The 14,411-nt window shown below is 39.0% G+C and overlaps 1 protein-coding gene across 2 annotated transcripts in view; it reads right to left on the bottom strand.

Annotated features, from left to right (window-relative positions):
- The window catches only part of c34h18orf21 (chromosome 34 C18orf21 homolog), a 69,452-nt gene that overhangs the window by 5,147 nt on the left and 49,894 nt on the right, over positions 1–14,411 (bottom strand). For both annotated transcript variants that reach the window (XM_060850194.1, XM_060850195.1), the window contains exon 5: positions 12,665–12,885. In XM_060850194.1, the coding sequence (XP_060706177.1) occupies positions 12,665–12,885 (221 nt within the window). The remainder of the gene's footprint in view (positions 1–12,664; positions 12,886–14,411) is intronic.

Raw genomic sequence — 14,411 nt, 5'->3', positions numbered from 1 at the left:
GGTGATGGATTAGCTAGAGTTACAGGGAGAGGTTTGGGGATGGGTCTAGATGGAACACTCTTCAGAAGGTTGGTGCTGACTCAATGGGCCGAATGGCTTGCTTCTACACTGTAGGGATTCTACCATTCCATTTCTGCTACTTCCCTATTCCCAATTATAATTTCTCCTAATGCTCCCCCTAAGGGACCAATGTTTCCATTTTACATTCCTATTAAGTCCACCCCCCCACCTTAACTGCCTGCGGGGCAGCTCCTGCGATCACGAGTGGGCTCCTGCCTCTTTCTAAAAAAAAGGAGGCAGAACATAGGATGGGGATGATGGCACTCTTAACTCCAGCACCATGACAGGGCTACCATAGGATGGGGATGATGGCACTCTTAACTCCAGCACCATGACAGGGCTACCATAGGATGGGGATGATGGCACTCTTAACTCCAGCACCATGACAGGGCTACCATAGGATGGGGATGATGGCACTCTTAACTCCAGCACCATGACAGGGCTACCATAGTTGGCAGAGTTGCCACAGTAACAGAAACAGACCCTTTGGTCCAAATATGCCATGCCAACCACAATCCCAAACTGAACTAGTCTCGCCTGCCTGCACTTGGCCCATAGTCCTCCAAACATTTCTGACTCATGTACTGATCTGAATGTCTTTTAAATGTAATAATTGCATCCACATCTGCCAATTTCTTTGGAAATCATTTCACACACGAGCCACTGCACAAGAAAAAAATAAATCCCCCTGGTATCTTTAAATCTTTCTTTTCTCACCTTCAAAAATTTGCACTCTAGTCTTGAAATCCCACACACTGGTGAAAAGACGCTGGCCACATGCCTTATCCATGCTCCTCACAAATTTGTAAAACTCTAAGGTCACCCTTCCACCTATCTCCAGTGGAGAGAGTCTCGGACTATCCAGGCTCTCCTTATAACTCAAACTCTCTATTCCTGCAACATCTTGGTAAATCTCTGCTGAACCCTCTCTAGTTTAATAATTTCCTTCCTATAACAGGGTGACCAGAACTGGATACAGTATTCCAGAAGAGGCCTCACCAACGTCCTGTACAACCTCAACATGACATCCCAACTCCTATACTCAAAAGGTCTGAGCAATGAAAGCAAACGTGCTAAATGCCTTAATCACAGTTTACCTGGAATGCAAATTTCAAAGAATCATGTGCCTGAACCCCTACATGTCTCTGTTCTATAACACTATCCAAGGCCCTTCTTTTAACTGCCATTATTTGTTTTACAAAAACGCAATCCCTCACATTTATCTAAATTAGACTCCATCTGCCACTCCTGAGTCCATTGACCCAATTGATTAAGATCTCTTTGTAATCTTAGATAGCCTTCTTCATTGGCCATTATACTACCAATTCTGATGTCATCCACAAACATACTGACCATGGTTATGAAAACCAAACAATTTTTCTGTTAGTAATTCATCTTGCTTCATGCATTTGAATCTATTGCTCTTGACTTTTCTATTTTAGTGTCACTCTTAATGACTAAGTGATATGCGATATTACCCTTCATCATTAAGCCCCATTGCAATTATCAAGCTTTCTGGCTTGATATCTGCTTATAATCACAGCATAGAAGAGACTCTTCAGCCCATCTATACTGCCACTGATTTTTACTCAAACTGCTACTCTGCTCTATGGCCTCAACATTTGTTCTTTTCAAATTTAACTTTTCCTGAATCCTTCAATTCCTTCATTCGGTTGAAGGCCTTTCTAATACTCCAGTCCCAGCCGGATTTATGTGCAGTTCAACCCACAGAACCTTCCCCAGTATTGGCATCAGCTCTTCAGAAATCAAACATTGCACATGACTAGAATAAATTCTACCCTTTATAGCTTCTTAGAAAACAGTCAACATTCAGTACTGCTAATTATTTTTGGTCCACTAGATTTCCCCTTAAACTCAACTGCACAACAACAGAGTTTCTCATTGTTTAGAAACAAATCTACAAATCGGTCATAGGTCCAAGTAGATGACATCACACTGGAGGAGAAAGTGAGGTCTGCAGATGCTGGAGATCAGAGCTGAAAATGTGTTGCTGGAAAAGCGCAGCAGGTCAGGCAGCATCCAAGGAGCAGGAGAATCGACGTTTCAGGCATAAGCCCTTCTTCAGGAATCCTGAAACGTCAATGCCCGAAACGTCGATTCTCCTGTTCCTTGGATGCTGCCTGACCTGCTGCGCTTTTTCAGCAACACATTTTCAGCGATGACATCACACTGTCATTTTTGAGTGATGAGGGAGTCAGTGTTATTGGGGATAAGAAAGAAAGTGGAGTTATGATTAGATTAGATTAGATTCCCGACAGTGTGGAAACAGGCCCACCGACCCTCCGAAGAGCAACTCACCCAGATCCATTCCCCTACATTAACCCTTGACTAATCCATCTAACACTACAGGAATTTAGCATGGCCAATTCACCTGACCTGCACATCTTTGGACAGTGGGAGGAAACCGGAGCACCTGGAGGAAACCTACACTGACACAGGGAGAATGTGCAAACTCCACAGGCAGTTGCCCGAGGTGGGAATTGAACCGGGGTCCCTGACGCTGTGAGGCTGCAGTGCTAACCACTGAGCCGCCACAATAAAATCAGACATAGTCATAACGAACAGTGGAGCAAACTGCTTTACTCTTGCTCCTATTTGTGACCTTATGTTATGCTATTTAATGTGCCACCTAACTAGCAGATTTGGATATCTTCAGTTCAGTTATAAATACAGTAAAAAGCTTAGAGCCTAGTACAGATCTTTTGGGAATTTATATAAATGATCTGGATGTCAATATAGGAGGTATGGTGAGTAAGTTTGCAGATGACATCAAAATTGGTGGCGTAGTGGACAGTGAAGAAAATTACCCCCGAGTACAATGGGACCTTGATCATATGGGCCAATCGGCCGAGGAATGGCAGATGGGGTTTAATTCAGATAAATGTGAGGTGCTGCATTTTGGTAAGGCAAACCAGGCAGGACTTATACATTTAGTGGTAGAGACTTGGGAGTATTATTGAACAGAGACATGGGGTGCAGGTGCATGATTCCTTGAAAATGGAGTCTCAGGGAGACAGGATGGTGAAGGCAGTGTTTGGCACCCTTGCCTCCATTGATTAATGCATTGAGTACAAGAGTTGGGATGTCATGTTGCAGTTGTATGGTACATTGGTGAGGCCACTTTTGGAATACTGCATTCAACTCTGTTCTGGATGCTACAGGAAGGATGTTGTTAAACTTGAAACGATTCAACTAAGATGTACATTATATTGTCAGGAAACAAAAAAATGCTGGAGGTCACCGTGGGTTAGGCATCATCCATGGAGACAAAGCAAGTTAGTGTCGAGTCTAGATGACTCTTCATTAACTCGAAACATTAGCCTGCCTTCTCGCTGTGCATGCTGCCTGACCTACTGTAATCTCTAGCATTTCTTGCTTCAGTTCAGATTCCAGCATCTGCAGTAATTTGCTCTTACAGAATATTGTCAGGGTTTGAGTTATAGGGAGAGGCTGAATAGACCAGGGCTTTTCTTGTCAGGATTGTTGGAGGCTGAGGAGTGACCTTATAGGTGTTCCTAAAATCATTAGGGTGAATAGCCAAGGTCTTTTTCCCCAGAGTAGGAAATCCAAAACTAAAGGGAATATGTTTAAGGTTAGAAGGGCAAGATTTAAAAGGGACCTGAAGGGCCACGTTTTCACACAGAAGGTGGTACAGATATGGAATGAGCTGCCAGAGGATGTGTTGGAGGCTGGTTTAACTACAACATTTAATGGGTATATGAATAGGAAGGGTTTAGAAGGATATAGGCCATATGCTGCCAAATGGGACTAGATTAATTTAGGATATCTGGCCAGCATGGATGAGTTGGACTGAAGGATTTATTTCCATGCTGTACAACTCTGACTCTTTCGGTGGTCACAGCCTGCCGATTTGAGTACATAATCATCATCCTTATTCCATTTCCAATCTCCTAAACAATGACCAGACTCAAGTGAAGAGATTTTTGAGGTTCTGTGTACTCTCATTTTGTAGAAGTCTATTTTGTGAAACTGTAAACTTTCTCCCATAAATCCCATCCATTAACCCCCCTTACTTCCCAGTTAGCTATTCAAAAGAAAAGCTTTTTATTAGTCACAGCTCACCCTTTCCAATGCCCTGCTGTCTCTGACCAGGTTGTGTGTGTGTAAGCTGCCAGTCACCCTGACCTTAATATTCCCCCAAATGATGTCAGACTAAAGGATCTTTTCAACAAAGGAATCCCTTGGATTGGAGAATTCTGAAAAATTATTATGATATCTACAACTGATTTATTACCCTCAAGTGAAAACAATTGAAATCTGAAGTTTTTTTCTATCTTTAGTCTCATTATTTTCTCCACTGTCTTTAAAACTTTAAATCTCTTCATACTTCTCCTAATGTTTTTTATTTGAATGTTTATCCTGCAGCCTTTATGAAAACTAACACAAGACAAATTGGTCATCTCCTGGCTTTTAATTACAGAATGACACATCATAGGAGTCTGTGCCAATAATGGCCAGGAAAAGGCATTTGCTGCTAAATACCAGACGGACTCCAGATAAGATTTATTGCCATTGGCTTCACATTATTTTGATTGGTACCAAAATCAGTCGCCAAGGTATTGAGCCCCAGAGATTATGGGTATTGCACATGAGAGAACAGACTGCACACCAACATGCTTGTTTCTGCATCTCATCAAATCCTCTGATTTTAAAAGGCCTAGCACAAGCTGTATACCCTGCTTCCTATGGGCACTACTTTGGGCCTCCACCAATGAGGAACGAGGAAAATGCAGTGATAAAAATTGTGCCATTACTGTTAAGAGTTTTGATTACCTCAGCCCTACAGGGCCAACCCCCTTCTCCTTGGTGTGACTTATTGCCCCATTCTAGGGTCTCCAGTAAGGAGACATAGCCTCACAGCTATCATGTCCTATCCACAACCCAAGTATTTGGTTTAATAGGATTCTCTCATTTCTCTCCCAAGAGAGCACAAAGGTTCATTTAACTCGATCTGTTCTTACTGGACATCCCTCCCATCCAAACAATCAATAAAATGAACCTTTCATACACCCAGAAGGAAAGTATATCCTTGAGATTGAAAACTAGTCATGGTCTTAATGAATAACAGACTAGACACAAAGGGCAGTCTGGCCATTTATGCTTCTATTTATGTTCTTACACTTGCCTTACATTAATTTATCTAAATTCAGGCACCTGCTCCAGGCACTGGTGCACCACAGGGAAATTTTCGACAGTAACCATGCTGCACCAGAGGAATGGAGATCTGACGGCACACGGTCTGTCCATTTACATTGTCTAAGCAAAAGGAAAAAAAAGTAACCCAGGCACTAAAGTAGGAAACCATGCAGCACACTAGATTTTCACATGATAATTTTTCTCAGCATATGAAACATATTTTCCTTCAAGCTGCAATGAGTACTATCATGAAAACAAATCAATATTTTGAAATTAATGCATGGATCACATATTCCATTTGAAAGTGTTCATAGAGATTCCTGTGGGAAATCTCATGATAACATGCTCACAGGTAAATTATACCTTTCTCACAAGTTTCCCTGTAACACTAACAGGTCGAGCTCAAATTGGATTGAGTGTTAATCTGTTGACTGACTTAATTTCCTTCAATATCATAAATCATTCTTTAGGAAACACAGCTTTGTTTCATTAGTAACATCTCCCATCTGCTCAGTTTGTTCAATATTAAGAACCCTATCGTTTACACTTTGATTCTGGTCTTAAATGCCTCCAAATCCTAGGTGATTTGAAAACAAAAAATTCTGATGTTATATCAGGGGTTCAGGATGTGTAGTATGGGTACTGTTGCTTCTAAGATGACCAGTATCTCCAAAGGTTGTACACGCCATGTGACAACATTCAGGACAATACTTGCAACCCAGCTGTTTCCTTTGGTCTGTCTTGAACTCAAATCATTTTTTGATCCACACTATGAACTATGCAGCCCACTCCATATTCCAGACGACTTCTTTTCTATTCTAACCTTCTATAATCAACTCTGGTCTAGTAACAAATTTCTTGCTTCCGGTTTTGCTCTTCCACTCAGAATCTACGTCAACTCACCCATGTTATTTACGTGCACTAATATCTGGCCCTTTGCATGCTTCAACACCATGGTCCTTCTCTCGACTCTCATCCCTAACCTCAACTAACTCTGTGAGCAATTAATTCTGCCACCTTTTCTAGAGTAGATCAATTTCTTATTATCCTTGAATTAATTTCTCAATTAAATAAACTACCAATGGCAAATATCAATTCCTTTATATCCTCCAGCTTTTATTCATCTCTGGATTCTATTATCCCTTATTACTATTCATAATACCTGTCCTCTAATTGCAGATTACTAAATACTTAGATATCTGCATATTTCCAATCACAACTGAGAGTTTAACATTCAAGATTACTATTCAAATATTTAAGATGAAATTAAAATTGACAATTAATTAATTGGACAATGCAAAACATACAATTGATCACATTTTGACACTACACACTGAATAATTCAACTACTTGTGCTAAACTGACCAAAAACATTAAAACAGAGACTGCTGGAAATACTCAGCAGCTTAGGTAATATCTGTAAAAAAAGAGAAAATTAAAATTTCTGGTCAATGATCTTTGTTCAAAATTGAGCAAATTTCAAGATGCATGAGATTTGAAAGGGAGGTGTTAAAGGACATGGAATTCTGAGGAAGGGTAGAAGACAGGAAAAACTGAATGACAAAACAGCAGGTCTTACAGAATCAAGGGAATGGCAATTGAGTAAGAAATTGTTGAACTGAGAGTCCAGAAGACTTTAAAATGCCTAATCAAAAGATGAGATGTTGTTTCTTAAATTAAGCATCACTGCAATTGTGCAGCTTGACATCAGGCCTTTTGACTAGCTCTTTGCACATATTTTGTTTTTTGTTTAATTTGTCCCATCACCATTTCCTCTGATCCTAGAAGACTAACTTTTGTTATTGAATCTTTCATCTTCCACGCTATCACATACTGCTGCCTCTTTTTGGCCCAATAAGTTTGAAATAACCATTCTTCCAGACTCAAAATGCTGGAGCTTCAGAGTTTCCTAACAGTTCTCCATGTACAGTGGATGATAAAGTGATGCACAGTGCTTGACTGCAGTGACACCATGGTTGTTCATTCACATAGTAATTTGTTCTTAGTGCTTTCGGAATAAATAAGAGTCCTTCCTTTGTCTTTGTCCCTTCTATCCTTGCTCAAACCTTTTTTCTTCATCTTTAACTTTTTCAAGCTCAGTTGAATGATCAAGCTGAAACATTAATTATTTATCTCTCCAGATATGCTGCCTGACTTGCTATTTCCAACGTTTTGTTTCTATTTAATATTTCACACATCTGCAACATTGTCTTTAAAACATTGATTTATAGATTTATTCATTGCATCTGCTCTATGTATTTTCCTTGTGAAACCAACAAATAAAACTATTCAATGTAGCAGGCAGCATGTAAATTTATTCACCAACACTTCATGACCCACTTGCCAAAAATGTCTTCCCTCCACCTACAAATTTATCAAAGCATCACACAACTTCATTTTTCAGAATTATGAAAACATTTTTATACATGCATACATGCATCTAAATCAAATGTTCCTCTCAAAGAAAAACACGAATAAAATCTATTTGATAGACATTGAAGGAACCTTACTCAATATATAACACCACACAAAGTTAACAGTTAAAACAAATAGCATTTTCATGTATCTTACAAAACAATTGGGTCACTATACTTGGGAAATGGATTATTTTTGTTCAGCACTGCAGTTGTATGCAGAGTTGAACAGTTATTTGAAATAATTGAAATATTTGAACTTGGGATTAGAGAAATTTAATTGAACTTAACCACAAGGTGGCAGTGTCCAGTATTTATTATTCTGGCAGTGTATGAGCACTGGGACTGTTGCACTTATGCTCTTTTCATTTGACAAAATGTTATTTCTGTTTCTTTCACAAATGCTGAAGACCTGCTGAGTATGCACAGCACCTTTTCTTTCCCCCAAGTTTCAATTCATTCAAAATCCTGTCAAAGCTATCTCATGTCACTTTTTGCCCTCTGGTTTCCCTCTAGTATACTCCCAATGCCTTTATACTCTAAGGATTCACTTGATCTATCCTGTCTATACCTTACATATGCTTCCTTCTTTTTCTTAACCAAACACTCAATTTCTTTAGTCATCCAGCATTCCCTATACCTATCAGCCTTTCCTTTCACCCTGACAGGAATATACTTTTTCTGGATTCTTGTTATCTCATTTCTGAAGGCTTCCCATTTTCCAGCCATCCCTTTACCTGCGAATATCTGTCCCCAATCAGCTTTTGAAAGCTCTTGCCTAATACCATCAAAATTGACCTTTCTCCAATTTAGAACTTCAACTTTTAGATCTGGTCTATCCTTTTCCATCACTATTTTAAATCTAATAGAATTATGGTCACTGGCCCCAAAGTCCTCCCTCACTGACATCTCAGTCACCTGCCCTGTCTTATTTCCCAAGAATAGGTCAAATTTCTCTAGTAGGTACATCCATATACTGAATCAGAAAATTGTCTTGTATGCATATAAACCTTTAACACTATGGCAGTCCCAGTTTATGTTTGGAAAGTCAAAATCCCCTACCATAACAGTCCTGCTATTCTTACAGATAGCTGAGATCTCCTCACAAGTTTGTTTCTCAATTTCCCTCTGACTATTAGGGGGTCTATAATACAATCCCAATGAGGTGTTCATCCCTTTCTTATTTCTCAGTTCCACCCAAATAACTTCCCTCGATGCATTTCTGGGAATATCCTCCCTCAGCACACCTGTAATGCTATCCCTTAATCAAAAATGCCACTCCCCCTCCTCTCTTGCCTCCCTTTCTATCCTTCCTGTAGCATTTGTATCCTGGAACATTAAGCTTCCAGTCCTGCCCATCCCTGAGCCATGTTTCTGTAATTGCTATGATATCCCAGTCCCATTTTCCTAACCCATGCCCTGAGTTCATCAACCTTCCCTGATCGGCCCTTTGCATCGAAATAAATGCAGTTTAATTTATTAGTCTGACCTTCACCCTGCCTGCCGAGTGTTTGACTCACTTCTGTTCTCAACTGTACCAGTCTCAGATTGATCTCTTTCCTCACTATCCCCCTGGGTCCACAAAGAACTGGGCACTATAATATATGTAGTTTCCAGTTTGCAAACAAGCGCCATACTCGGAGTCTGACTGACAATCTTAAAATGAAGGGCTTTTCCAGCAACACATTTTCAGATCTTAAAATAATTGTCAACATAATTCTTACTATGCTCAAGATTATTTAAGAAATGTTGTCCAAGCATGGAATCACATCTAATGTTGGAGATTGAGTTTTGTAAGACCTGGCTGGTAGGTTACAGAGAGTATCTTGCTTGTTCTGCAACAGTGGGAACTTATGCTATGATCCACCAGTTTATAGGACACACACCATATTACTCATTTGTGAGATCAGAATAATATACTTTTGGCTTGACAATCTGATCCTGTTAGTTGCGAATATTACTCGTGTTGCTATTACATTGCAGCATGATAGAGCTAATTCCACCTATTCAAACCTTTGAGATACTTTACCCCTCACTGGCAATCTGAAAGAGACTGGGTCAATCAGATGGTCTTGGGCTCATTCATGAGTTTGCAGTGATGTGCAGGAAATAAAAATGCCCTCGTCACAGTAGCAATTATCCTGCAGAATGATGTGCCCTGTTTCAGCATGAAGGATGCATAGGAAGGAAATGGCTGAGCCCTATTTATGAGGTTGCTGATAAAGTTGATCTTGTAGTGTGCGGAACTGCAGAAATCTCAACTTGTATACTGCCAGTGAAGATTGTGTGTAAACAGTAGTAGAGAAACCCTTGGCCAAATTCTCCACTAGGACGTAAAGGAAAGGGACTTGTTTGACTGCTTCTTTTCATAAAGGTGAATTTGAGTGCAGAATGGACTCTAAGACAAAGAAATTCTTACATGCAAATACAGATTAAAATACAGCAAGCTTATTTATTCACAAAATGAAAACTGCAAAATTTAGAAGATTAAATGTAATTCCTATGAAGACATGCTTCTCATGGAACCCAAAGACATTTGGGAGAGTTGGGTCTGGTGTAGCATATGAATACCATGTGGCTGTGACTCTCAGTATGTAGATTTTGTATCCCAAAGACTGGCAGACTGTATCCAATGGCATACTCCTTCAGATCCTGATGGTACTCAACCAGCCTGAGCTTGTGAAATTCAGAAGTGTGTCCAACATTAGGTGTGATTCTGAAACTGGATAACATTTACTAAATAATTCAGAGTGTGCCAAGAATTACACTAACCAAGAATTACACTAGCATTGGACTGTTTTAACTCCATAAAATTGTTAACAGACATTCTCTGGTTTATTTGTCAGGGCCATGCCTTTAAATGTAAATAAAACAAAAAAACTGCAGATGTTGGATATCTGAAGTGAACATAAACAGAAATTGCTGGAGACACTCAGCAGGATCGGCAACACCCAAACAGAGAAAATGGATTGACATTTTGAGTCCAATGACCCTTCTTCAGAATTTAAACAAAGCTTTGCAAGTAATCAGTCTGTCATCAGCTAACTGGCATATTCTCCACAGGAACAACATTACCAGAATCTGCTTGCCAACCAAAACAGATTACATGTGGAATAAAAAGGTTGGTTTTCCTTTACATTGGTATTTCTTGTACATCATCCTGATGAGTACAAGACAAAGAGGAATTAGACAATTTGTCTTTCTTCAGCAATCTCAAGGTCTATGCTACCAAACAACTATTTATATAACATGCATTCTCACTCATTTTAAAGGAGAAAAGTCAATTTGGACTTGCAGACCAGACTATAATTTACCAAAAAGTTATAATGTTGTCTCCCTCAATTTCAGTTCCCCAAACACAAGTTTTAAAATGTGTCTACTCATTCCACAGAATCTAAGTGTTATGGCACAGGACGATACTGTTCAGCTCCTCATGTCTGTACCAGCTCTCCACCAGCATCATGACTTAGTGTCACGCACTTGCCTTTTCCCCATTGGTTTGCACATTATTTGAACAAATCATCTAATGCCTTCTTTAATGCCTCAATTGAACCAGCCTCAACCACACCTCCAGGTAGTATATTCCAGATCTGAACTACTTAAGCTAAAGTTTTTTCTCATATCACATTTGCTTTTTTGTCAAATCGCTAAATCTGTGCCCTTTAATCCTTGATTATTTTCCAAGCAGGAATAGTTCCCCTCATCAACTCTATTCAGCCTCTTAACAACTTTGAAAGCCTCTATCAGAGCTCCTCTTTGCCACCTTCTCTCCAAGGACAGCAGTCCAAACTTCTCTAATCTAGTCTCTTAAATTTTGTATCCTTGAGAACCAAGGCTTATCAACTTCTAATCTTGCACCAAGATGTGTTGCCAACAGCTCAAGTTTGGCACACTTCTCATTATTTGCTACGAATTCAACCTAGCTGTGTTTTCCTCCAGTACAATTCAGTTAAGATCATATCCAGATCCAACTTCTGCAATTCAAATTAATATCTCATTCTGCTCCCTATTTTAAATTCATGTTGATAGTCTGCTTCACTCCTTCCATTATTATGTAACTTCCTCATTTCCATCCTGTTCCTTCCTTCTTTCACTGCTATTTATTTTACCCATTCATTGCTACACCTTTGTTTTATTAAATTATCTATTTGCCACAATTACATAATCACTGCTGCCTTATTTCTACCACTTTTGCAAAATACTCTTGCTTGTTCACCTGTCCTGCTGCTAGCACCAAGAGCAGGTATACACATGAGAACTTGAAGTCCTACTCTCCTACTAGCCAGTGTATACAAAGACGTGGTTTTGCAAAAGCAGCCTTATGAAGAAAGTGAGGCACTAGGTCTGCTAAATCAACGGGACTAAAGTAGAACTGGACCAGGTGGCAGAGACAAGGGAGTTCAATCTACCATGACATACGTCAGCAAATACTACCATGCTGATTAGACCTCCAAAGTGTCAACTGTCAGTGTGATAACAACAGAAGGATTGGACTTGTCTCCTTCTGGCTGTCAATATGACCAGAGTCTAATTAACAACATCCTATTTATTTGCTGTTATTGGCATCATTGCTATGAAAATCCTCAAATCAGAATTCTAAGATCCATCAATATTGGCAAATTTGGAAAACACAATTGTTTGGACTCTCTAGCACAGAAACAATTGGCCAAAATAGTCTATAACAACAAATAAAGAGCTTCTTGGCATCATGTTCATCTAATTTTTATACAAATTTATTGAAATACGCTAATATTAATCTATTATCATGCAGCTAACAAAGACGTAACCTTTGACATCCTAGATGCCTGTTCAGTAATACTAAAAGCAACAACAAAAAAAATGGTTGGACTTGTCCATAATGATAAAGTTATAAAAATGAGTTACGGCTTTGAGAAAAATTAACTGATGTTACTCCAGAAAATTAGTTAACTTAGTGACAAGGTTATGACAACAGGTAGCTATGACTGAGACACAAATACATACAAAATAAAGAGAAAAAAATACATAATTACCGTGAAGTTGTAGCTGGGCACTTGCTTTTAGAACTTGACTTATTTGTAAGCGGGGAATAACGGGTTTCTTGCTGCATGGACTGAGGTGCTCTTGCTTCAAGTGTCTTCATGTCTGTTTTTGTTTTACTTAAGCTTCTAGGGATGCGAGGCCTGGCAGGAAGACACATCCGATTTGCTCCATAGAATTTGGAAGTTTCTTTACATGTGTAGCATGTAACCAGCTGCAGGGATTTTAAAAAGATATAGCTAATAAATATAGCTATGCTCAGAATCTCATATTAAACTGACAAATGTCAGGTGCTCTCTAAACAATCACTAATCTTTGGCAACACCTTCCAAACTTGTGACCTTTAACATCTATAAGAGCAAGGGCAGTAGACAGATGGAAACACCAGCACCTGCAAGTTCCTCTCCAAACCACATACCGTCCTGATTGAACTATAATCACCATTCCTTCAAATTCATTGAGTCAAAATCCTGGAATTTTTTTTGTAACAGCATTGTGTGCGCATCCACATCAAAAGGACCGTAGCAGCTGAACAAAGTAGTTCACCACTTTCACTCCATAAATAAATAGTTGAACCAGATGAAGGTATCATTCTGAGCAGTACCAAGACAGAAAGAGAAGATTTCTAGTCTCGTCCAAAATACAGTATCTCTGACAACAGATAGACTTCCAATTTCTGCTAATTAAAAATAGCCAAGAATGGTTTGTACTTATATCATTAAAATTAATATGAGCAATGACTCTTGAATGGTTGAACAAGTTTAACCTGACCAGTGAGGTTGTAACCCTCAGTCAAGCTAAGTGGTAGAAATACCATAATTAGATTGATCATATTCTGGGCTAGGGGAGGGGAAATTGGTCATTGTTGACTACCCGAAACCCAATACAGGAATTTAGAAATTCAGGTGTGTCCACTCTAGTGGTCATTTGTAATGCTCTTTGTATTGAAGACCCTGCTGAAATAAAGCCAAGTGTCGAGCACAAATAACCTGTGGTACACAGGGTGTCCAGATTTGCAAACTAAATATCAACAAGATGGTATCAAATAACGATTGCAAACATTTATAAAAGACTAGGAACACAAGGTTGCTTTTGTGAATATATTTTTTGAACTAAATAGGGGATGATAATGGAATAAATTCAAGCTTATAACGGCTCCTTTGTTAATACCCCGTGTGCAGCTGCAATCCCTGCCTGCAAAGATTTGATGCAACACTAAATATAGCATTCAGTGGAGTAGGTTTTATGCAGTGAGCAAGGAACAAAGATGAGAAATAAAATATTATGAAACTGATAGATTTGGACATTCAACAGATAATAGCAATTCAACAGTTTAAGTTCAAATGTTAAATTGAAATCACTTATTCATTTTCAAAAATACAGGGAAAAATCTTTGAGAGTTCAGGCATGAATGTAGGATTTGTTTCACAAATCGTTGAAGTAGAATCCATTTTCAAAAAAGCATGCTTGCAAAGGAAGATTACGATGGAAGTACGGAAATTCAGCAATCTACCGGGATTATATTGGTATTTCATAAGGGAATTAGGAACATTTGCTGAGTTGAATGATCTGTTTCTGGTTATAATATTCAATGACAATTTTGTGACATAACATTAATCATTGTTCCTTTCCAAATGCAGAATGAAATCAGAGACATCTTGGTGCTGGGAATACAATTACTTATACATGACATGCAGCATGCATACTAAACAGATCCAAGTCACAGATGACATACTAAGC

The sequence above is a fragment of the Hemiscyllium ocellatum genome, chromosome 34, assembly GCF_020745735.1.
Source record: "Hemiscyllium ocellatum isolate sHemOce1 chromosome 34, sHemOce1.pat.X.cur, whole genome shotgun sequence".
Lineage (NCBI taxonomy): Eukaryota > Metazoa > Chordata > Chondrichthyes > Orectolobiformes > Hemiscylliidae > Hemiscyllium > Hemiscyllium ocellatum.
This window is presented reverse-complemented; position numbering and strand designations above follow the sequence as displayed.